We start from the raw sequence: 26,255 nt of genomic DNA, 5'->3' as shown, positions 1-26,255 counted from the left end.
AGGGACGGGGGAGCCTGGTGGGCTGCCGTCTATGGGGTCGCACAGAGTCGGACACGACTGAAGCGACTTAGCAGCAGCAGCAGCGGGTAACTCAGCTGGTAAAAAATCCACCTGCAATTCGGGAGACCCCAGTTCAATTCCTGGGTGGGGAAGCTCCCCCGACAAAGGGATAGGCTACCCACTTCAGTATTGGGATTCCCTGGTGGCTCAGGCAGTAAAGAATCCACCTGCAGTGGGGAGGCCTGGGTTCGATCCTTGGGATGGGAAGATCCCCTGGGGAGAGCATGACAGCCCACTCTAGTATTGTTGCCTGGAGAATCCCCATAAACAGAGGAGCCTGGTGGGCTACAGTCCACAGGGTTACAAAGAGTGGGATGCGACTGAACAATTAGACACAGCAAAGCACACAGCACAGGAAATTAAGCAACCCAAGCAAACCACCCTACTAAAGCATTTGAATTTTGCTTGGTTATTTCCTGGGAAGCATTTCTGCCTTGATGGAACACAAAAGAGGACAAGATCTTGCATCTGTTCATGTCATTATTCTCTCCATGTGCCCAGTGTTTGGTCTGTGCCAGGGCTGTGCCAACCCAGGTAGAAGTACGATGTAGGAAGTGACAAAGGAGTGTCTGCCCAGGCAGTTGAGGATTATCATCGTGGTGACAGTGTCCTCACAAGCCTCTGCCTTGCTGTAACCTCCGTGAAGAAGGGCACTTCCCACATTCTTTCTCAGGCCTCCTGCAGCACTTGCATATGGGAACCAGGGACTTCAGGAGCAGGGAACATGGATGAATTAAATGGGCTTAGCCCTAAAGTTGGAGAAGCTCCATTCCTAACTTCTTCGTGGTTAGGCTGAGTGACTGATATCTACCTAATAAAACCATTTTGATAGAAACAGGGCTGGTAGGGGCTATTGACACTGATGGGGGTGTCGTGCACAATGTGTTATAGAACAATGCCCTGAGTGTGGGCATCATGGCCCTAGGAGAAGAGTACGTAGCTGCTGATTCAAGGCGGTAGGAAGGTTGCTCCTTACTCTTTCCGACAAGGAAATCCCACCAGTGGAGAGTGATTCCTTTGAGCCTTAAAAGTAATTTGTTCCTTCAGAAAACATCACAAATGTCTGTTGTGACAAGGTAACATTTTGCCTCGGAGACAGGAAGGATTATTAAGACAACTAACTGGAAGCAAGGCCTCAGGTGTCTCAGATGACTGGAAGAGGGATGGGGAGGTGTCACTGCAGAAAAGGAAGTGGGTAGGTAGGCCAATCACATCTCTCAGAGCTGTAAGGATCTTTATGATAATCAAGTTTTCTTCCCTTTTATAAAAGGCGAGTGTCATGATGCAGGAAGTCAAATAATGTGCAAGGTCCCACATCTGGGAAACTTTGTGGGTATGAGAAAATGTTTCCTCACAGAGCCCTTGGTCTTGGTAACAACAAAAATAACAGTGATAGCACTGAATGAACTCTTGCTATGTAAAAGGCAGTTTCACAAAGTGAGTGAGTAATGAGTAAGCTATGTGTAGCAATTCATTTTATGCTCACAATATCCCTGTGCTTAGTTGCTCGTCATGTCTGACTCTGCGACCCCATGGACTGTAGCCCGCCAGGCTCCTCTGTCCATGGGGATTCTCCAGGCAAGAATACTGGAGTGGGTTGCCATGCCCTCCTCCAGATCCTTATGAGATAGGTAATGATAATTTTCTCATTTTTATAGATGAGGAGACTGAGCTACAGGGAGGTGAAGTCACTTGACAAGATCTCATAGCTAATCAGTAGGGAAAGAAGGTGAAGAATGTGTCACTTGAGGAAAGACAGGATGCCATGGATCCTGGGTGTTTTGCATGAGATCAGAGCAAAAGCCACTGAGCTAGGACAAGAGAGGATAAGGTTTAAGAAGCATTTGATTATCTGGCTATAGCATGTTATTAGCATAGCTGCACAAACTGCTAAACTGCTGAAACAGATAAAGTCAAGCATGAGACCCAGGAGGAGGGTAAGTCAGAGCATTGCTTGCTAATGCTTACTTAAGAACCAGGAGACAACACGAGGCAGAAAGAGGCTCTGGGTCAGCATACAAGCCAAGGACAGGAGAGGATACTTCCCATAGCCCTTTGACTGTGAGATCTCAGGCTCCTGCAGGAGTGACTGTTTGTGGTGGAAGGAGCGCTGGACTGAGCATCAGGAGACCTGAATATGAGTCATGATTCTGCTGCTCATGATCCATGTGACCTTAGGGAAGTCACTTAACTTCTCTGGAGTTCAAAGTAAGGGAATTAGCAAAACTCTTTCAGCTTTGGAATTCTAATTCTAAAATCAATGTATTTCAAGCAGTGTCTGTTTGCCTTCCTTACCCTCAAAATGGAATTTATTTCAAAAGTATGTGGTACAGGCACTAAAAAATATTTCCTTCTGTTCCCTCATAATTCCCTTCAAAGCCCATCTAGAACATGATATTTTATAAATCCCTTTGAAAACCAATGAGGTTTTTTTTTTTTGTTTGTTTGTTTGTTTAATATGCCTGTGTGAAGATCAACTCATTGTAGCAATGAAATTAAGTATATTTTGCAAAGTAAAAAGGGCTATTAAAACTATAAATGAGTTCATTACAATTAAACTCCAAAAGTATCAAGGCACACTAAAAAACAAAGAGAGAAGGGTTTACTTTGAGCTCTGTGGCATGCAACGTCTGATATCATTTAATCATCACAGCAACATGACAGGTAAGTCTTAACCCTCTCTTACAAATAGGAAAATAGAGACTCCGAGATGATCAATAATTTGGTCAAGGACATAGAGTTAAACGCAGAATTGAGATTCAGAGTTCTAGACTCCAAGTCCAGAGCATTCTACCTGATTACAGCTGCATCTAAGACCTAGTGCAGCAAATGCACTGTGATGAGTTGAGGAGGGGAGTGTGGAAGCTCCAAGAATCCTACCTTGTTGCTTCTACAGAACCTGTGCCTCCATGGAAGGGAGAGACATCCAGAAGCACTTGGGAGCAGAGATAAGACCTTCAGATTTGATAAGGACCTACCAACTCTCACACCATGCCAGGGTCAGAAGCCTCAACTTGACTTTTGGCTGAGCCAGGCCCTGGCCAAAGAAATTCCCTGGGCCTCCTTTTGCAGTAGAGAGTTGCACACAGCTCCATCCCACTCGAGCATTTTTCAGGTCTAGACACAGGCAAAAGTCCCCCTCAGAAGAGAGAAACATGAAAAAGGAGACGTATTTGTTTGATGATCAAGTGGTCAGGTGACACAATCCCAGTGGCGTAGCTGGTAGGAGAACCTCTCTTTCCCTGGGGTGGGTGGAGAGAGCTGTTAGGCCGGCCTTGCCCCTTGACCACAGCAGCTGCTGTGATCACATGGGACCATCTTTGATATAACCGCTGCCTCTAATTTATCCATCCTCAGAGAGATGCTTGAATAGAAACTCCTGCCCTTCGGCTCCTCAAAGCCAGTTATTCAAGAATGAAAGGGAGGGACTCCCCTGGTGGTCCAGTGCTAAAGACTCTGCCTTGCAATGCAGGGGATGAGGTTTCAATCCCTGATCAAGGAACTAAAATCCCACATGACTCAGAGCAGCTTAGCCTGCTCACTGCAACTACTGAGCCCATGCAGTACAACTAGAGAGAAGTCCACGTGTGGCGTGAAGTACTTGCCTGCTTCAACCAAGATCTGACACAGACAAAAACCAAATAAATAAATATTAAACTATTTTTTTTAAAAAGAATGAAAGGGAAAAGTATCATTTAGTGGGAGCTTATATGATATCAGCTATGAATTTCATATGGGTCCACAGCAGGACATGACTGCTAAATGAAGCTAACAAAACTGAGTTGGCACCTGAACAGATGCCACTCACCTGGCTGCTGGGCTACCCTCGTGTAGGTACCACATTTTCCATCTTTTATTACTAGGATATCAACTAGAAGACGTTCAGAGCTCAAGGGTCTTTGTTTAATACCAAGGCCAAACCTGATCTTAATTGCCAAAGAATCATCAAATGTGGGAAATGATGTATACAACCGCCCTTTGTTGCAGTGGTGTAGGTAAGCCAGAATACCTGCATTTGAGTCCCAGATCTAGTCATTATTGGCTGTGAAATCTGGGGAGAATTGGGTTATCCACTCTGGACCTCCTTCTCTTCACATACAAGTGGGGAGAGTAAAATGCCCACCTCGTGGGCTCGTTATGAGGATCAATTACACTAATGTCTCTAAATAGTTCATTCCTGTCAAATGCCAAGTAAATATTATTTATTATTATAAACACCTTATCTTTGAAAAGATTTTTTTCCTTTCTGAGCTATGAATTATTGAGCCATGTCATGATAGATTTCTAGTGATTGACACCATATAAAACAAGAACTGGGAGGAGCTGGCTATGAGAAATACCCCACTTAGTTGTACCCACTTAGTGATGAATGCCAGGGCTCACTGGGCAGAATCTTTCCCTGGCAGGTAAGAACAGTCAAACTGCTCTCTCGAGTTAATAGGCCTTACCAACCTTCCCTGTCTTTGCCAGCCCTGCATTCCTAGAAAGAGTGTAGCTAAATCTGCAGATCTTGCTTTTAATCAAATGTTTCATTTCAGGGAGCCATCGTGGTTTACATGCTCTAAGACAGACCATGGACTCTGTTAGTGGACCATTTTCCTGCATTCTCAGAATATGCTCAAATCACTACATCCAAGTGAAAACACTGGAAACCAGACTTACAAATCCTGCACAGTGTTCACAGAAGGTTGGCTTGAGATAGGTCATCTCCTGAAAATTATGGACAAATCCTGGTCCCATTTTACAGTGTAGTTGGGACTTAGCTCTCAGGAAGTAAGCCATCATTTCATCCTTACTGATTAGGCCATCCCTGTGAAGAGAACCAAGAACAGAGGGCTCTTTAAACACATGCCGCTCAGCAGTCACCACACTTAAATCACTCACCTCCTAAACCTTTGTACCAAAGCAGGTGGGAATGTTCACTATCTGTTCACATGTTCACATCCGAAAGGAGAGGACCTCAAAGGACAACTTTCAGTGCCAAAGGCTTTCTTAGTAGGCAGAACATGTGTGTGTTGGGGGGTGCAGGGTGGGGTGACTTGTGCACTGTAGCACAGAAAGTCTTCTTCATTACCAATAGTAGCTTCCAGAAGGACATCTCCTTTCTAGCCTTTGCCTCATAATAGGGTTTACAAGAATTGTGTTGCTGGAGAAAGGCAGAAAACCATGATAACTGGACCCACCATTCTCAGATTTTTCCACCTGATGTTGTCCAGATCACTACCATTGGTAACCTTTTCATTCATGTCTTATTGGCACACAGACCATTCACTAGAGTGATTCTCCCAGATCTTCTTCACACAGAACCTCTGGTTCCACCTACCACTGCAGACGCTGACTCCTTGTTTACCAAAAGACCCCATCAAATTCATTGACATAGGTGAACGTCATGTTGCCTTCTTACTACATCAGCGTGTGTTGAAGATCACACCTTTCTGTGCCAATTCAGAATTCCTTTATCTCTCATCTGTCCTTTCTTGGGGTCATTCTCCCACCTCCACCTCCTTGCCGACCCCCACTGTCCAGGACGCTGCTCCTTTTAAGTTCTGCTCCATCTTGTCAGCCACTCATTCTTTTGTTTACAAATACACTCAGGACGTCTCCTCCTTAAAAAGGTCTTTCCTTACTCCTGCCTCCATTCCAACACTTGTCTTCTCTCTTACTCCTGAAGATGTCCTCTCACTCCTGAAGTTTTTTGGAGGAGTATTCAGTAGACATTTTTTCCATTTCCTTCAATTACTCTTTTCCTCCAAATAATCAGGTTTCTAATTCACCATTCTACTGAAGCTGTCACAGTAACATTCTCAGTGGCCTTTTCTCATTCCTTGAACTTGCTGACCTCCTGGCAGCACATGTCATGGGAACAGGATTCCCCGCTTTTGACATCCCTTCTCCATGCTCTCCAGTGATTCCATGTAGCCATGGCTCCCTTCTGCCTCTTCTGCTCCTCCTTCTCTAGCTCTTCTGAAGGATCCATGTCTTTCAGCTTCTGCACGTGGGAAGAGGAGTCCCTGAAGCCCCATTCCCAGGCCCCATGCTCATGTTCCTCTAAGTTTTCCTATCAGAGGGACTTCCCTGATGGTCCAGTGGTTAAGGCTCTGTGCTGGCTCTGCAGGGGGTGTGGATTCAATCTTTGGTCTGAGAACAAGATCCCACATGCTGTGCAGTGGGGCCAAAGATAAGAATTTTTTTTTAATTAAAATAATAAACTTTCCCATCAGAATGTGCTCACACTCCTGGGACTCTAGCTCACACCACTGGACTGAAGACCTGACAATCTATGTCCCCTGCCCTGACTGTTCTCTTGAATCTTGGTGCCATATCTTCAACAACCTGCTAGAATCTTCTCCTGGATGGTCCACTTTCCTCTCAAAATCAACTATCTAAGCATGTCTGGCAAGAAATCATGTAGGGATACTTTAAACCTTCATTTTTAGGGAAGATCATTCTATTTTTTGGAAAAACTATATGTATTTACCGGGACAGACTAGTTCCATTTAAAGAATGGCAGAGCAAGATAATGAAGACTGGAAAGTGATTTTAAGTTCATATTCTACATACACGTTACTGACAGAAACAGAGAGGAAGTAGGTAGTTAGCAGATAATTTAAATTTGATTTCATAAGAGAAGTTTATGTTTCTAATAATTTATTTTAAAAGTATATAAGTATTTTAAAAGTATTTTTCTGATTTAGTTATATAGTGAAGATAGATTAAGGTTTTAAGATGTTTACGATAAATTACCAAGGCTTTCCTTGTGCTGAATTATTTACAGGTTTAACTTTTTAAAAATTTCTCACATCAACACAAATATTAGAGGATTTTAATACGATAGAATTTGGATATTAAGACAATATAAAATCCAACATTTCATTACAGATGATTTTTAAACTAGGAACTAATTTCACATAATTAAAAATGAAGTGATAATATTATTAATGTCGGAGTTTCTTGCCATTTTTAAAAAGATTAATGATCCAGGTTTTAGCCACTAAAGTTACTTAATCTCTCACAAATCATTTGAAGCTAAAGAGAAACATATTTTTCCTTTGTTTCTCAAGACAGCATTTGAGCTAGCAAAGAAATAAACAAAGCATGGACACTTTCTGGCTATCTGTACCTGTCACCTGCAGCTGAACACCAGAAGTAATCTAAAAAAAAAATCTTACTTACTTGATGATTTTTAAGATTACTCCCTGGGTCCAGTGATGAAGACTCTACTATCCTAGACCTAACTATAATTAGCCTCTATTCTTTTTTTGATGGAGGTTTTGGGTGATGATAGTTCATCTGCTAAGTAGTAGCAGTAATATGTGAAATGGAGAGCTCGGCTAATTTGCAAGTGAACTTCTACTTAATACTAACTTGTGATTCCATCCAACCAGTCATGTTCATGGACACCAAGAAAAAATCAGCAAAAAGTTAGACACATCTCATCAAATCACTAGGATCAATGCTTTCAGGATATAAATTAGAGATAGAGTTCTCTGCTCTCCTTTGATAGTAATTTTCTGCTTCAGGACAGCTGCATTATAATATAACAAAATTAAACTTACTGGTCTTTGTCCAGCACACAGAAGGAATCCAAGAAGGGAAAATTGGCAGCTATACTTTCAAAGTCTTCTTGGGAGATATACCCATCATGGTCATGGTCGTAGTTCCTAAACACAGACTGCAAAGGAAAGACAAATGTTTATTGAATTACTACTTATGAGGCAGCCTCTGAACTTGTTATTGGGAAAGCATAATTAGCATATTACTTTTTCTATCAGTGAGCTTGAAATCTAGTGGGAGATAACAAAATTGAGAAGCCTTTATGGTATAATGAGATAAGTGCAGTGCTGAAGATAAAGGCAGAATGCTATGAAGGGAGGTGGGGAGGGAATTTTTAAAATATTTCCTGAAGAAAGCAAGGTCTAAACCGAGACCTCTGGGTTGAGTAAGAGTGAGGCTGGTGAATTTACAAATACCAACATCATGACAATAGAAAGTGAAACTTTAAATGTTAAATCATCTCAAAAATCAAAGTATACATGTAATGCAATTCCAATAAAAATCCAAGTGGGAATTTGTTTTAAATGAACAAGTTAATTATAAAGTTCTGATAGAAGTAACATGTTGAAAATAGCCTAAAATTGTTAAAGATGAGGAGTAATGACCTCAGGCAAGGGAAACAAAAGCAAAAACAAACAACTGGGACTATATCACACTAAAAAGCTTTTGCACAGGGAAGGAAATGTTAACAAAATGAAAAGGCCACCTACTGAATAGGAGAAGGTATTTGCAAATGATACATCTTAAAAGGGGATAATATTCAAAACATACAAAGAACTGACCAAAAAAAAATTTTTTTAAGGCAGAGGACCTGAATAGACATTTTTCTAAAGAAGATTTACAGATGGTCAACAGACATATGAAAAAATGCTCAATATCACTCATGGCTCATCTCAGGGAAATGCAAATAAAAACCACAATGAGATACCACCTCACACCTGTCAGAGTGGCTATTATCAAAAAGACAACAAACAACAACTGTTGTTGAGGATGTGGAGAAAAGGGAACCCTCATGTGCTGTTTTGGTGGGATTATAAAATGGTGTAGCCACTATGAAAACAGTAAGGAGGTTCCTCAAAAAATTAAAAATAGAACTATCATACAATCCATCAATTTCTTTTCATGTATTTTTTCCAAAGAAAACAAAAGTATTTGTTTTTGAAAAGATGTATACATCCCTGTGTCCATTCCAGCATTATTTACAATAACCAATATATGGAAGCAATCTAAGTGTCTATTGAGAGATGAATGAATAAGGAAGATGTGACCTATGAATAAACTCAATAGATTCAGCCATAAAAAATGGATGCAACCTTCCAATTATTTGACAACATGGAAAGACTTTAGAATATTATGCTAAGTGGAATAAGTCAGGCAGAGAAAGTCAAATATCATATGATTTCACTTATATGTAGGATTCAAAAACAAATGAACAAAATAAAACAGAAACAGACTCATAGATACAGAGAACAAACAGGTGGTTGCCAGAGGTGAGGGGAGTGGGAAGATGAAAGGATAGGCAAGAGAAATTAAGAGGTGAAAACTTCCAGTTGCAAATGACATGGGATGGAATGCACAGCTTGGGGAATACGGTCAATAATATTTTAATATCACTGTATTGTGACAGTTGGTAACCAGACTTATTATGGCGATCATTTTATAATGTGTAGAAATGTAAAATACCTAGAACACCTAGAAGGTCGATTATACTTCAAATAAAAAAAAGGGGAGTAATGAGAGACAGTGTACCTTATCAGAAATCAAAGCTACATTAGCCAAAACAACATGGTATTATAACTTAGTAGAGACAGAACAGTCTAGAAACATATATATATATATATATATATATATATATATATATATATATGTAAGAATTCAGAATTCTCAAACAAGGTTGCTCAAAGATATGTATATATGCGCGCACGTGTGTGTATGTATGGAGGGAGTGGAATAAAGTCATACAAGATCATCTACAAGTTATCAGTGATTATCTCTAGGCAGAAGAAATACCATGACCTGAAAGTAAAACTTTCTACTTTCTGTGTTTTATGTAATGCATTAATATTCACAATGTTTCTGCCTTGTTTTTTTTTCTTTTGGCCTCACTGCGTGGCTTATGAGATTTTAATTCCCCAACCAGGCACTGAACCTGGGGCCAGTGAGAGTGCTGAGTCCTAACCACTGGACTTCCAATGGAATTCCCCTGGCTTTCCTTCTAATCAGAGAAAAATAAAAAAGAATTTTCTATTGCCCTCTGAAGATTTAAAAAAAATTTGTGAGTTCTCCCTGCAAACACATGTATGCACACACTTGACTTCGAGTCTAGCTGTAATGAATCTCTCTCTCTTTCCCTTGTGGTGACTATTTTGCCTTAGGTTACAGGCTGCTTCAGGAGTATTTTGGGAAGTAGGCAATGTATAAATGAACAAATTACTTCATTAAAATATGACAGTCATTATAAATTTATCCACAGATAACTGAACTATTTTTGTAAGTTTTACTTTCAATACTTATCCAAATCAAAACTGCTTAAAACTTAACTATTATGGAGTGCTTACAACTTATCATTTAATACCCATATTTATACTGAGAGTATACGATTTTTTGTGGAATAAAACTCATGATGGAAATTCAAGTAAAACCCAGCCATTTATTTGATTAAATTAGTGGTACTTAACCTATCAAAACTGGGTCAACGTTCCTCCATGAAATTGGAATTAGAGAAAAGAGATAAAGTACTGAGGGGAAAAATAGACTCCTGCAGCAAAGAAGGCCTGTCTGCAGAGAATGCAGTGAACACTTAAGAGTAGGAGAGAGAATACCTCTTTTATCTCCTGATCCTAGCCTTTCCTGAGTCACAGTTCCGTGTCCCTGGACCCTCTGCCGACTGTCCCTGGCTCCAGGTGGGGTCTGTCACTACCACATCATCATATGGTCCCCACTGGACCTTCTGGCTTTCCCATCATCTTCCCTCACCCTTTCCTCCCTTTCTGCCGCACATGCTCCATGAAACTTTTCTATCAGCACCTCATGGTTTTGTGGATGAGCCAAGATGTAGAACATTCTTTTCTGTAAACACTCTTTCCCAGCAAAGAGTACATTATATACCAAAGACTTGTTTCTACTGCACCTGAGGAGATACTGATCCTCAAAGGTAGATGAGTAATCAATAATCAGTTTCTAGTGCCTGAGAAAGGTGCTTGCCATCTTTTCCACAATGGTGCATCTACTCTTTTTTTACATGGAAAACTCTGACATCATCTTGCCCTTCATTAAGTGATGTTTATGACCTAAAGCCTTGTGCTGCTGTGTCACAGACCTCCAAACATACAATGCTGAAGAGACTAACTTGCAGGATTTTCCTCCTAGCCTCAGGTAACCAATTTATCAAGCATTTTATTATGATCCATGTGGGTTGTTTCTTGTTTGTTTTCTGACTGCATTGGGTCTTCATTGTGGCACACGGACTTAGAAGTTACAGATCACATGGGCTTAACTGCCCTGCGGCCTGTGGGATATTAGTGCCCCCACCAGGGATCGAACCTGCATCCCCTGCATTGGAAGCGGATTCTTAACTGCTGGACCACCAGGAAAGTCCCCCCATGTGGATTTTTAGTGAGTAGATTGCAGGGGCAATGACAAATGTATCAAATGCCTGGGGAAGACAGGAGTTCTAAGCAGCTGTGAGCATTTGGACAAGGGAGAACCCACAGAAAGAAAGGGGAAAGGGGGCCTTCCTGAGAGATTCTTCCCCCAGAAGCCATGGCCAGGCAGAGCTAAGTGTCTGTTGAATTTCTCCTACCTGCCAGAGGGCTGTCTTGATGGACTCCAGCTGATACCTAGGCTGGTACCAGAGAACATTCTGGAAAGAGAAAGGGGCCTCCTAGTGCTCACTTACCTCAACTAATTTCCTTATGTGCTTGTTGATGACTGTAGGATCTGGCTTTGGCATCACTCCTGAGGCCCACTCCAGGGGCACCACAGGCTTGGTGGGTGTCGTAGGGGAGGTAGGCTGCTGACAGAAGACATACACATTAAAAAAATTTTTTTTTGATTTATTTTTTAAATTGGAGTATGACTGCTTTACAGTGTTGTGTTAGTTTCTGCTGTACAACAATATTAATCAGCTATATGTGTACATATATCCCCTCCTTCTTGTGGCTCCCTCCCACCTTCCACCTTCCACCTTCAGCCCGCCCCTCTAGGTCATCACAGAGGATCAGGCTAAATTTCCTGTACTAGACAGAAGCTTCCCACTAGCTATCTATTTTACACATGGAAAACACACACATTTTTCAACTTTATCTGGGACTTTGAGCAATTTGGACCAGGGACACTGAGAAAGACATATAAGTTTTTCATGTTCACATCAGTAGAAAGTTATATTTGTGTAGCACTTCAATGTTTTTAAAACAAACATCAATGAAAACGTTAATGGAATATTTTGTCAGTAGAATCTAATCTGTAACCAAATACATATTTGGATAGTGCATTTTGTTTAGCAGGAGGCTAGATTGCATTATTTTAGGTGGGAAAAAACATTACTCATCCAGCTCATCCAAAAATCCTACCCAAGTTCCCTAAATAATACTAAAACACTGGTAAACATTTCTATAACACTCCATACAGTTTTAGGGGGTTTTTTTGTATAATAGAAAGCCTATGAAACACCACTTATCTTATTCTTTAATACTCAGTGCTAGTGATAAATTAGGTGTGTGCAGCAAGCAGGCAGCGGTGCACAGCCAAGTTTATGTCATCTTGCCAGCATCTCTCTCAATATGCTTAATCACTTCCTGATGGATTGAATAATCACTAGCTCCCCTGAGCCCTCTTCAGTGCAACTTGTTTTCTCCACAGGTGTTACTACGTTCTTGCGAGATATTTTCACTTAAGAATGTGAGAAGATGGTGGCAATAATGCATAACACGTTTATACAACACAAGCACAAAACACAGTCCTATCAGGAGACCAGCCAAGAGTGCTGTGCACGTTGTGTCCTCTCCCTTGGACTCTCACACAGTGAAATATTTTTTCTGGTGCCTACATACACACATGTATTAGCAGATTTTTTTTTTTTAATTGGACACTGAGTTCGGAATAAACATTCTTGCAAGGGGAGTTGAGATGTAACTATATGGGTTTACGCCTCTACTAATGTTGTGAGGTGGGTGTTTCTGATATCCCGTGGGCTACAAATGAAACAAAAAATATCTGCCATCTGAATATGGTCACCCTTTCACAGTCTCTCTCTCTCTGACACACACACACACACACACACACACACACACACTCTCTCTCCCATCTCGGCTCTTTCGGTCAAGTCTTTCATCTTGTTGATATGACAAAGGACTAAACCCTTGACCCCTTGGTACTTTGTAAAGCACCCCCATCTCCTCAAAGCACTATCATAAACTCAGAGGGATACCAGAAGATATTTCAAACTTCCAAGGGAAATATAGCTATACTCAATATTTGTCGGACTCCACACAAACTACAAAGTTCACCCATTAAATGATCCTATGTTTCTACCAATGATATCATATCTTTGTGAAGCAAAAAATCAATTTGGAACAAGTAATAAAGGTGACAGTATCAACATGATTCCAAGATTTAAGACATTGTACAATGCCTAGCGCACATTAGTATTTGTGGTTATTTAAGAATGAAATAAAAGTAATATCTTTTTCAGTGTGTATTTTTCAAGCGGGTACTAAGTCATTAGAATATCAATATTTATACATACTTAGTTGCTTGGACCTAACTATTCTATAAGTAGAAATGTTAGGTATTTCTTTTGACCTAGAGGTAGCATGAAAAAACTGAGGCACAAAGGATGCCACTGTGAACAGCAAAAGGTCGAGAAGCTCTGAGACTAAGTAGGCGAGGTCGGCCGGCTCTAGCTGCAAGCACGCTAAAGCCACAGGCTCTCAGTAAGAATCCTGACTGGAAATTGTTCTCTAGTTCCCAACAGGTGTCAAACACTAAATACAAATAGGGTGACATTCCACTTAGAGAAGAGACAGAAAGGGATTGGGAAATGCGTATTCATAGAGTTTTCATTTTAGCGGGCTTCCCTGGTAGCTCGGTGGTAAAGAATACGCCTGCCAATGCAGGAGACACGGGTCCAATCCCTGGGTCAGGAAGATTCCCCTGGAGAAGGAAATGGCAACCCGCTCTAGTATACTTGCCTGGAGAATCCTAAGGACAGAAGAGCCTGGCGGGCTACAGCCCATGGGGTCACAAAAGAGTTGGACACGACTGAGCGACTAAACAATAGGGTTTTAGCACTTGGAAAAGTTTTCAAAAGCTTCTGCTTTGATAAGAGATAAAAAGACTCTTTTGGCACTTCCCTGGTGGTCCCGTGGCTAAGACTCCATGCTTTCATTGTGGGGGCCCAGGTTCGATTCCTGGTCAGGGAACTATATCACATGTGCAGCAACTAAATATCCCATCTGCCACAACTAGGACCTGGTGCAATCAAATAAATGAATACTTTTTAAAGATTTTTTTATATTGTATGGAAATAGCTCCTAAAATTGGCAAAACTTGAGACTGAAAATAAAGTAAATCTAAAGGGCACAAATCAGGCATGTATGCCAACATGGTCATTCCTACCCTGTTTCTGAACAAGAGATGGTGCGGAAATGATGGGAAGCATCATAGGAAAAAGCACAGGCGATGAAGCCAGATAGTCCCGAGAGGAATCCAAATTCTCCCGCTTACTGGCTGTGTCAAACATACCTATGCTGACTAGACTCTGTTTGCTTAACAGAGTCAATGAGATAACATACATATTATGACCTGCCAGGCATTCAACAACCAACAGGCAGCAATTAAGATGCCCGGTTACAGCTAAAGGAAGGTGTCAGGAGGCAGCGATGCTGTGTGCATGTACAGGACAGCTTCATCACACCAGAGCTATGCAATGAAAGAGAAGCGTACAAATTCCCTTTTCTCAATAACATGACTTTTCTTTCCTGCTTGTATTTGCGCTCAGTTGCATCTGACTCTTTGTGACCCCATGGACTGTAGCCTGCCAGTCTCCTCTGTCCATGGGATTTCCCAGGCAAGAACACTGGAGTGGGTTGTCATTTCTTATTCTAGGGGATCTTCCCCACATAGGGATCAAACCTTTGTCTTCTGCATTGGGAGGCAGATTCTTTACCACTGCACCACCTGGGAAGTTCACCTTTCTTTTGAGCTCTCTTTATCATGCTAATTTTGAAGAGTCTGGCCTTAACCCCTCCCTTTGTCTGTGCTGTATCTTCCCATAAGGCTTCGTTCTGCAGTGTCCCCAGAAGATGAGCCTCTTGGGACTGGCAGCGAGAGGAACACAGTGATGGAAACACCACTCATTATTTTAAGAACAGATGCTACTAGGTCAACTGACTCAGACTCAAGTTTATGCTCTCCCACCTGGCCTTCACTGTGAACAGCATTCACAGTCATTCTGCCTCTTTCAATTCAATGGTTCAGAATTGTAGTGGGTATTAATAGATGGACAGACTTAGAGCCTAGAGTTGCTGGCAACACACCACAGAACTCAACTGGAATGGAGGTAATGAATGAGACATTTGTAAGAAAACTGATCTCAGGATATATATATAAGAAACAAACAGAAATTTTTTCTTCATCATGCAAACCTCATCCTTATTGTAAATTTCATATTCATCCTGATATTTTTCTTCCTGGTATAAAACATAGCTGAGCAGTGTACACTCAGTAATGCAATTTCTTCAACTCATTGTATAATGTTTCTTTACTAAGAGTTAACTATCAATTAAGTGAGGCGCTATCCAAATAAGATATTGAAATTCTGAGTTGGGTCAATCATTAGTAGAGAAATTTGTGAATTATGATTAGGGTATTTAAAATTTATTAAATCTAATTTTATGTTGAATAGGCTTTTAAAAAAGCCTGGAAGGCTCAGAATGATCTTAAACATTAAGTCGAGTTATTGTTACCACTTTTTTTTTTTTAGCCCTATATGTTGGTAGTTTCAGAGGGAACATGGAAGATCAAGAATAAAACAGAGTAATTGGAAATGATGTTCTTTGTTAGCCTGTGAAGTGAAGAGATAATTATCTGTCAAGGCTAAGCTGTTCCACTGGTAAAATGAGAATATAGATTTTTTTAATTCCTCAATCTTTAGACCACATAGCACTATTGTAATGGGCAATTACTGTAAATGACAAATAATGGTGTTTGTCACTAATCCTCAGAGAGAAAACAATACCTACCGATTTAGAATTTCTAGGCTCCAGAACCAGTGATAGTTTGTAAATATCATCTTCTGTGTGATAGAGGTCCAGAGAAAGCTACAACAAATTAAAAGGGATAAATCAGAATGCTGAATTATTTATTTACTTATTCACATTGCTGAAATTTCTTCAAACCAAATGCTTGGGGTCAATGTAGAAAGCTGAATGTAGAACATTAAAAAGATAGCATGGCAGAGGTGGAAAATGAAATTTCAAAAAGAAAAAAGTTAAACCTAGTGTGGTCATCAGCATATAAGAACCATGGACTCAATTCCTCAATAATTATTGAGCAGCTCCTAAGAACCAAGCTCCTCAGAGCCAGAGGTCAGGAATCCTTGACATCACAGAATAGGACAAGTGCATAAAATAAGACTTGGAAATGGAATCAGCGCTGTCTTACAGGTTTGATTCGAGAACTGTAGAAATAAAGCAGCAATGAAAAGGTTTCTATTATTTCCGAGCATTGTGCTAGGTTCTGGTGATACAAAATGGTATAAAGTCATTTATGCCCTCAAAGGCCTGACACTTTATTTGAATAACTAGGACCTGAACACAAAAAGATACATTCATATAAACAAAAGGCAACACAAGCTAAATGCGAGGAAGCTGTCCCACCCCAAGCGCTGTAGGAAGTTCTCATGGAGCAGTGTGTATAAGCACGGCGGAGAGGTTTTGGAGATCTGAGCTCAAATTCTAAGCCTGTCTCTGGTTAAATCTGTGACCTTGAGCCAGTTACTTTCTCTCTGACATTCAGTTTCCACTTCTGTAAAATGGGAAAGATCACAAAAATCCCTTATCTAATTGGATTTTTATCAGGATCAAATGAAATACGGCAGGTAAAGGGCTTCACACAGGGCCTGGTACGCAGTGAAATTTCAGGAAAGGTAATCTGATGTTGTCGCTGTCATTGTTATTGTTACAACTACTAAAACTACTCTTGTTACTGTGTGGAGGGACCACTGAAGGCTGAAAAGATCAGAATGGATTCACAGAGGAATTTGTAAACTGGGACCTTCCAGGGAAGACTTAGAAAAATACAGAGAAAAAACAGGGTAGGCAAGGATGACAACATACACCAAGACTGAAGAATACGGATAAAAATCTACAAAACCTTAAAATGCATGGTCTCATTCACCTAAAACAGAATTCATAAGGATTAAATACGCCTGGATAATTCCCATACATGCCCTTCACTGGGAAGATGAATCCTACCATGGATGGCATCATCAGGGAAGAGAACCATATGCCCTGTCCTTTCTCTGACCATTTAAGCATGAAATTTTCCTTTAATATATTTCATCTAAAAATAAAAGCTTAGGGACTTCCCTGGTAGTCCAGTGGTTAAGAATCCACATTCCAAAGTAGGGGATGCAGGTTCGACCTTTGGTTGGGGAACTAAGCCCACATGCTGTGGGGTAACTAAGCCCACACGCCGCAACTAAAGAGTCCACCCGGGCTGAGAAGACGCACACTGCAAAGAAAGATCCCGCAGGTGCCACAGCTAAGACCTAATGCAGCCAAAACAGTTAAATAGTTTTCTACTTAGGAAAAAATTCAAACGTTAAAAACTCAATTAAAAAAAGGCTTAGATAAATTAGATAAAGGCTTAATGTGTACAGGTATGGAATGAGAGAGAAGAGAAAGAAGAAGGAAGCAAGAGAAAACTCAGAGACAAAGGATATCTTTGAAGAATTTATCTTTCTGTTTTATCTCATTAAAGAAAAAAGAAGCAGCTGGCATTATAAAATGGCATTCTTGCATCGTTCATTGAACAAATATTTATCGGCTGCCTAATATATGGTGAGGACCATTCTAGTCACTATTCTACCTACTAAACATAACGTTTAAGCTAAGAATGTCACACATCTGATCATGTATTGCTTTACCTAAACTTTGTCATCTAAAAGTTTTTTCCAAGCATAATAAAATTGACAATTGGCTTTACTACAAAATTACCCTAGTATCATTTCAGATCAGGAAAATCCTGCTCACAAAGAATGCACACTGTATTCACCTTCCCCTGAAAAGCAGTCACTTCTACCTTTAGGGGCCCTGACTTTTTGCTGGAGAGGAACTAGCCCCATGTCACAAACAAATGCTATTAGGAGCCAGACTACTATATAACTGAGTGAAAGAAGATGTGAGAAAGGGAGATTGTGGTAGAGACATTGGTACAATGCAGTATTTGGCAACAGAGTTTGGCAATGTGATTAACTTGGGGATCTTTCCTCTTAGCCCAACAATAAGAAAAATTTGTGCTGATAAGTGGAATTTGATACTGGATCTCTGGGTTAGGGAAGCAAGGGCACGAGTGTGAACTCTGATGAATGAATGGGAGACAGCCACTACTCAGCTAAGGCAAATTGTCATCAGTCTGACAACAATTGCCACATCTTCCAATTCATCAAAAGAAGTCACAAATCTGGACCATTATATGATAAGCACTGGCATCTAATGATAAAAAATTTTTTATGATTCTTGTGGGTCAAATAAAGCACATCTGCCATGAAAAGTTGCTGACCATTTTATAAATTCCACAATAGAAGACTCTCCTGATCTTCAAGCCTCATGAAAGCAAACAGCATACCTGTCTTTTCTACCCCCATAATCCCTGTCCTAGTTTGCTACCTTGCACTGTGACTGCTACCTAGAAAACTGAGTGACTCCTTCCTTCTGAATTACTTGATATCAGGAGTTAACCCAGGCTTTAATGAGTATGTTCCTGTCTTCCTGACTCCTCCTCTAACGATGGCACTGGCATCTGCTGGAGAAGAGAAGATGGCAGCACAAGAACATCCAACCAAAAACCTAAATATGCCACACACCACGTAGGGGAGATGCTCTTTCAAAAGATACAGAACACTTTGGGGGATTTTTTTGTGTCAATGAACAGATACCTGACTCCATGATGGAAATGTTTTGGTCTTCTTTCAAGGTTTGCTTTCCATTTATTAGTGGCAGTATGAACCTAAGCGAGTCAATACCTTTTCTTTAGGTTTCTTTTTTTTTTTTTTTTACTGGAGTATAGTTGATTAACAACGTTGTGTTAGTGTTAGCCTTTAGAGTCTGTCTCAATCTGTAAAATGGGAATCAATAATAGTTCCCTCCCAGGTTTGTTGGGAAGATTAAACAAGATAGTATGTGTCCACTGTGGTTTGTTTTAGAGGGTCACACAGAAGGGAACTGCAGGGTTTGGCTTCCAATCAATATAGCAGCCAAATGCCACAGTGTTCAACCATAAATATAGAGCTGCCATCTGGGTCAGTCTTGCCATCTCTCTGCTTTCCCAGTCACAATCTTACTTGCTTTCTTGGATCTCCTCTGGGTGTTATGGCCCTGTTCTACGTTCTACACACCTTTTTAATACTAGAGGAAACTTGTGAATGGGATTTCAAAAATCTTTATTTGCATCTAACATTTTAAGTTTGGTTGTTTCTGAAAAATGTTTTGAGTCACTGTTTCAGGTTGTTGCCTTTACATCCAAGCCTATCAGCAGAGATAGCTGTGGATTTAGTCTGCATCTTAGGACTGACATTGCCTTGACTGGAGAATTGTAAAACAACACACACTTGATCATCAAATTATCTCCATTCACAATTTTTACAATTCTGCCTCTTCCTCTCCCTCCTCTTTCTCCTCTTCTTCTTCGATTGTAAAAATACAGGGGCTTTCCAGTTATTTGCATATACTCAGAATGGTAAATGTAACTGATAGGTCTAAAAATACCACGAAAAAAAATCAGACTATTTCACGTACCGTGAAACAAGAAGCCTCAGTCTGAAAGCTCCTGGTTACATGAATTAGGATCACAATGGAAAGGGTCTTCTCCAGATCTTCCCTCAAACAGGGAATAAGCCAAATCACAGCAGTTTGGTGGTATGGTCGCCTTTCTTTCATGTGCCCAGTGTTGTTTGGGGGGCTAAAGTTACGATTGAAAAAATGGCAAACAGAGTCCCTGCTCACATAGATTTTGTTTTGTAATTAACTTGTTCTTTACACACTTCCCCCACAGTTCAGTTGGTAAAGAATCCCCCTGCAATGCAGGAAACCCCGGTTCAATTCCTGGGTCAGGAAGGTCCCCTGGAGAAGGGATAGGCTACTCACTCAAGTATTCTTGGGCTTCCGTTGTGGCTCAGCTGATAAAGAATCTGTCTACATTGGGAGAATGGCATTGAAACATGTATAACATCATATGTGAAATGAATCGCCAGTCCAGGTTCGATGCATGATACAGGATGCTCGGGGCTGCTGCACTGGGATGACCCAGAGGGCTGGTGTCGGGAGGGAGGTGGGAGGGGGGTTCAAGACGGGGAACATGTGTACACTTGTGGCAGATTCATGTTGATGTATGGAAAAACCAACACAATATTGTAAAGTAATTAGCCTCCAATTAAAATAAATAAATTTATATTAAAAAAAGAAAAGAATCTGTCTGCAATGCGAGAGATCCGGGTTTGATCCCTGGGTTGGGAAGAACCCCTGGAGAAGGGAAAGGCTACCCACTCCAGTATTCTGGCCTGGAGAATTCCATGGACTGTATAGTCCACGGGGTCACAAAGAGTTGGATACGACTGAAGCCTATGAAAAGAGAGATTATTTAATTTTCAAAGATGTAAAATAAAATAGATATCAGCAATATTCCCACATTACTGAGTAAATGTCCATCAGAGCGTGAGAGAGAGAAACATCCAAACTGGGGATTCAGAAGTTGGTTATTTGCAAGCTTTTTTGTCCTTTATGACTCTCAGCTTCTTCATTTCTAAAACAGGAAGGAGCAGGGGTGATGTTATACCCTCTGACCTGTCCAGGCTACATCACAGGGTGTGTGTGAGAATCTATTGAGGCAATATATGTGAAAAGTGCTGTGAAAACTGGAATCAATTACTACAGAAAGTTCAAGCATTGCTATACATAGAGCGGGCAGATACATAGGAATTGCTGACGAACTTAAAAGTTCTACTTTTCCTTTTTTTGGAGCTCTCAATTGATATCAGCTTCCTCACCAGGGGCCATATTTAGAAGCAGTCACTTCAGGCAGAAACTTGAGCTAGGGTCTTGGAGCAGAAAGAATCACTCCTTCAATGCTGTGCCTAAGAATGACCTCACATGCATTTGGGCAGCTGCCAATCAATCATACGATCAATCATACGGTTCTCATCCCAACATGAATGTGGTTCATGAAATGTTCACTGGGCTCCAGTGAACATCTCCTGGGAGCCTCCTCCACCCTGATTCTGAGGAGATGAATCTGCCTATGGCCAGGAAGAATGAACGCACTGAACTTTCTCCTTGGTTGTGGGGAGAGAGTAAGGCTCTTGGCTGTAAGTAGGAACTGACTTGATGATTGTGCTCATCTCTGGAAATCTGCTATCCTGATGCGTGCTGGGCTGGAACCACGGGATCAGCCTGACACTTGGTTCCTTAGTCCCAAGGCTCCACCATTCCTTACATCTAGAACCACAGAAGTTTAGAACTGGGTGAGACCTCACAAATGAGCACAAAACTCTTTAGGAAAAAAATACAAAGTCAGTTAGAAGGAGACAAAGCTAAAAAACTGCAGAGGCAAGGTCAACAGCTATTATCTCCCATCAGAGATTCTGGCCCGGATACTACACTGTACTACCACTGTTCTGACTAAATATGATGCCTGGTGGCTTCTAAATTTTCCTTCAATTTCTGAGAGAGAGAGAGAACTAGAGATTGAGGGTTTTTTTTTTTTTCTTTCCTTCTCAGCAAAAATCCAATTATTTCTTAGCTTTTACTTCTGGAATTCAGATTTTCCATCAGCATCCCAAAATTTCATTCAAAATCCTTTAAGATTTCTCTGTCATGATGTTGCTTGCTGCATTTACAATTAAAACTTATTTCCCCTACTCTATCATAATCTTTTTTCCAGATGAGAATCTGCCCAGGTATAGGCACCTGCTATGTGAAGCTATCCTCCACCTCAGGGAGACAGTCTGAACACAGACACCTGAAACCTCGGCTACACCCTGAGACTGGTCTGCAGACATCACCTGTGTATGGGGGTTTACACAGTCTGATTAGGGCTGCAACTCTGGTTACTTATTCATAGAAACAGATTTACATGACAAATGATTAATAAATGCAGGTGCCTGGATGATTGTGAGGTTCCCCCCACACCCAGTGAGAATGTCTGTGTGTTTATTATTTGTCACACAATCTGAACCCCAAGAGATTTGTGTTTCTGTGTGTTGACCACTTCTGCTTTATACGAAGAAGGCAGCTGCCATTATTGCCTATACCTAGGGGGTCAACTCTTTGGTAGACAATTATGTGTTCTAGGAACAGTGGGTGAGAAGGTCTAGGAACCATACTCTTATTCCAGTGCAGCAGCCCTAGAGGATTTAGCCCTTCAGAGCTTCGGAGGGATTGTTGTTTTCATTTCCTATGGCCATTGGAAGGAAGTAGTTAATTCAGTATTGCAGCCAAGTTTCAAATGTTACAGTGTCATAAACCCAAACAAGGAAGTTACTCCTCCACTTGTTTCAGCTAAGCTGAGAGAATTTGCTTATGCCTCTTTCCCCCCTGACAAAGAAGCAGCCAATGGGAAATATTCTCTTCTACACACCTGTGTATCTAAAAGTGCTAGGACCTAGAGACCAGCTAACTGTGTGTGCCACTAATGCCCAAAATGATGAGAAGTGGGTTAATTTCTTTCAACCGACATCATTCCTAATTATAGCATTCAGTTCATCTGTTGAGCCCCTACATATGCTAGGTACTACGAAAGGTGCTGGGGACATGCGATGCATAAGGCAAGTAGACAGAAAAAAAAAAATCTAATGTCAGGTGGTACCTCCTATAGATGAGAAAGTACAAAGTGCAAGGGCAACACAGGTGTCAGACGCATTACTGCTTTGGAGGGAAACAGAATGCTCCCTGAGAGCATCTAAATAAAGAGAGAGGCATTTAAATTTAAGCTAGTCATGGGGTGTGGGGTAGGGGGTGGGATGGAGGGGTAAGGAAAGAATTTTCCAAGAAAATGCAATGGCCAGAAAGTAGAAGGCAGCAATTACTGGTGGAAAGTGTAAGCCCCATACTCCTCAAAGGCAGGTGTGATGCGGGATCAGGTGATCAGAAACGAGGAGAGACTAAGAGTCAGAAAGCAAGTCCGGAAGGGCCTCCAGGGCCAGACTGGGAAGTGCCTCTGGTGGTCTGGGGAGGCTGGTGGGAGTGGGGGCAGGGAGATCTTGGAGAAGGTTCCTGCTTTACTCCAGGCTTCAGCTGCAGCAATGTGGTGAGGATCCAGAGAAGCCAGTGAGCTGAGGGCATAGGGAAGGGGGTGATGAATTAGATTAGTGTGATGCAGGATTGTGAAGCCCTGAGGACAGAGCTTGGGGGGCCTCTCTAAGAACTCCAGAAACCAGAGGTGTGGGGGCAGAGACTGGGACCTTCAAAGCAAACGGAATTTTCTGTGCTTGGAAACCATATTTAACAGTCTGAATTTACGCAGGTTACAGGTGTGGCTTCCCCACCCTTCCTTCTTTGAGATTTCTTCCCAACCACTGACCCCGCATCCAACCCCTCCCCTGCCCTCATTGTGAACTGCTGGCGTGGATCTTCCTGCATCCCCTGGGAGGTGAGGTTCAAGCTCTGGTCTATTGGAGCACAAGCTCCAGCCCATTGAACTCACCGTGAGCAAGTTGATCAAATCCAGGTTGGGTTCCAAGTGGTGGGAGGCATTCTGCAGGGAGACCAGTTCACTCAGGGTAACGGAGAGCTGGTGCATTTTCACAATGTTCACTTTGTTCTCCTCTGTCCAGTCTGGGAAAATGACGTGGACTGCTATCAAGTCTTTCAAGTGGACGCCAAGGATTGGGATTTTGAAGCCGTCACAGTCGGCAAAAGCCTTGCGGTAATTACAGTAATTGCCGTTGGAGGAGACCAGCTCCGTCATTTCATTCCAGTTCTGGGGAACAGATGGAAAAGTAGATTTTTCAAACGGCCTTCCCTTCTGCCCACCACCAGGCCCAACAGTGTGTGGCTAGGAAATTCCTCTGCTACCAAGAGAAGTATTGATTGCACCAACATTGATGCAGGGAGATACTAACCAGGAAAAAGAAAGTTAGAAAACCCGACTATGAATTGGACAGCCTGTTCCATTCTGCTACAAACCAGAAATAGCCCACACCTCTGCCTACCTACTAGGGATGTTGAGATGTTAAATGGCATCATTATATAAGTATCTAATAATTCATGGAAATATTACAATCCAAAAAATAAGCATATATTATATTAACATATGCAGTATATTAAAATTTCCTAGTTCCAAGAAAAAGTTGCATTTGAGATATAACTTGAAGGGGACAGGACAGGGACAGGGGCAGGAACAGTCATATTGATGTGTGAGATAGCTGTGGTTTTGGACTCTGCCACTAAGTAAGAAGGTGACCTTAAGCAAGTCACTTCACTTTTAGGGACATTAGCTTTCTTTTTCTGCAAGAAAGAGGAGTTTGAATAAATAATTTTTCAATATACACTGGTGGTTCCAAGCCTCTATGAGCCTCCATTGAATTATCTTTTTTTTTCAATTTTTTTTCCATTGAGTTCTTATTTTCACATTTAAAACATGTTATGCTCTCTACTGGAAATTCAGTACTAATCTAAAGGAAAATGAAACACATAATGAGCCCCATTATACTTGAAATGAGTACAGTGTTTGAGGTCAGTCAGCAGTGCTTCTGTGTCTTAAATTCTCCTGCTCATATGAACAAGTTATTGTTGGTTGTCTAACAGCAACCAGACCTTCCTAATAGACCCTAAGGTGACTAGTATACTCTTTCCCATGTGTCTCAGATGGAGCTGTTTCCATGCCCAAGTCCAAGCATAGGTTCTGATCTACCATCATCATAATTTCATCCCCCTGGTTTATGATTGGTTCAGGAATAAGAGTTAAGCCAATCAACATGTTGCATTCCTCTGGATACTGTTATTGGCCCAGGGGTGGGCATGTGATTTGAGATGGTCCAATCTGCCTAAAAAAAGAAGGCCTTTATTCCATGGGGACAAAGCTAAAGAGGGGTTTTCCCTACCTCCAACTTTCATAAACAAAAGAGCAAAGTTTTTCCACTGTTGCAGACAACCCAGTCAGGAGGGAAATCAGTCTGATGAAAAACAAAAACAAAAACCTCACACTAAGCGGAATTCAGAGCAACTGAGCCAGAGTTCTGATCAGCCCATGCATGGACTTGGCCTTGCCTCTGGACTTTCCAGGTATGTGACACAATCCATTTCCTTATTATTTAGACAATTCCAAGATTTTTTTTTAACTTATAGCTGAAAGGGTCCTTAATGCTACAGCAAAGTACACTTTTACAGAGAAATCTTTTCATAAGGATGAAATGTTCTTTTTTGCTCCATAAGGAAATATTTAATTGTGGTCTGGAAAAAGTTCAGTTTGGGAAACAATCATTGCTTTAAATTATTTTTGTTCCTGGAAACTCAGCTATAAATCTGAAGGCTTTCTATACAAAAGATTTCTTTCGGTCCCCTCCCTTTTCTTTTGTATCTTCCCCCATGTTGAATCCAGTGCTATGAAGAGAGCAAGTGTTCAATGACTTCATTTGAGGAGTGGATAATAGCAATGATATCTGTCTTATTTGCCTTATAACCTTCATGTATTTCATAATACCGATCACATAGTAAGCACCAAATACATATTTTTTGAATATTTACAACTACAATATGTTAATGGGGTTTAAAAGCATTTGTATTGAACGCTTGCTGTCACTTCTATTCTGTTTTTCCAGGAGGTATGGCTATAACCTCCTATTGTCTAAGAAAAAAACTGTCCCCTTCTGAGTGACATTTGTTAGGATCATCCTACCTCTAAACAATTTCCAAGCAAATTTTTTACTTGGGATTATGATCTGGTTCACTGTACCTTTGTAACTTCTGAAGAAAGATGAGAATGGGTCTCTTTGAGCCGGGAAATGGAACTATGACTAAGGCCTCCCACCACTGCCATCAGGGTGTTAAAATTTTTGAGCTGAAGGAGCTTCTGCAATTAAAAAATGTTAACTTCAATACTGTGTAACAATTTTTGAATTATTCTCACCTTTTGGCGGTACAGATGAAGTCATATACAATTTTAATAACAAGGATGTAGGAAAAACAATATCAATTCAAAATGAAATACAAACAGAACTCACTAGAAAAATATACCAATCCTTTCACAGAAAATAGCTACATTAAATACTTCCAAGTGTTGCCAATTAAAAGCAATCTTCTTGCGTGAGAGAAGTATATTTGTTCATTAGACATTTATGGGTAGTTTAATTGCCTTCTACATTGTGAATTCCAAATTTCTTCAATGACTTTTCTCAACCAAGTGAATGAATATCTAGAATCCTT

At 41.0% G+C, this 26,255-nt stretch overlaps 1 protein-coding gene across 1 annotated transcript in view; it reads right to left on the bottom strand.

The window, feature by feature from the left end:
* The window catches only part of RASGRP3 (RAS guanyl releasing protein 3), a 79,705-nt gene that overhangs the window by 5,793 nt on the left and 47,657 nt on the right, over positions 1-26,255 (bottom strand). The window contains exons 9-14 of the mRNA XM_052648482.1: positions 25,786-25,902; positions 23,536-23,811; positions 15,858-15,935; positions 11,513-11,626; positions 7,617-7,732; positions 4,723-4,870 (exon numbers count right to left, since the gene is read on the bottom strand). Of these exons, the coding sequence (XP_052504442.1) occupies positions 4,723-4,870; positions 7,617-7,732; positions 11,513-11,626; positions 15,858-15,935; positions 23,536-23,811; positions 25,786-25,902 (849 nt within the window). The remainder of the gene's footprint in view (positions 1-4,722; positions 4,871-7,616; positions 7,733-11,512; positions 11,627-15,857; positions 15,936-23,535; positions 23,812-25,785; positions 25,903-26,255) is intronic.

The sequence above is a fragment of the Budorcas taxicolor genome, chromosome 11 (assembly GCF_023091745.1).
Source record: "Budorcas taxicolor isolate Tak-1 chromosome 11, Takin1.1, whole genome shotgun sequence".
Lineage (NCBI taxonomy): Eukaryota > Metazoa > Chordata > Mammalia > Artiodactyla > Bovidae > Budorcas > Budorcas taxicolor.
This window is presented reverse-complemented; position numbering and strand designations above follow the sequence as displayed.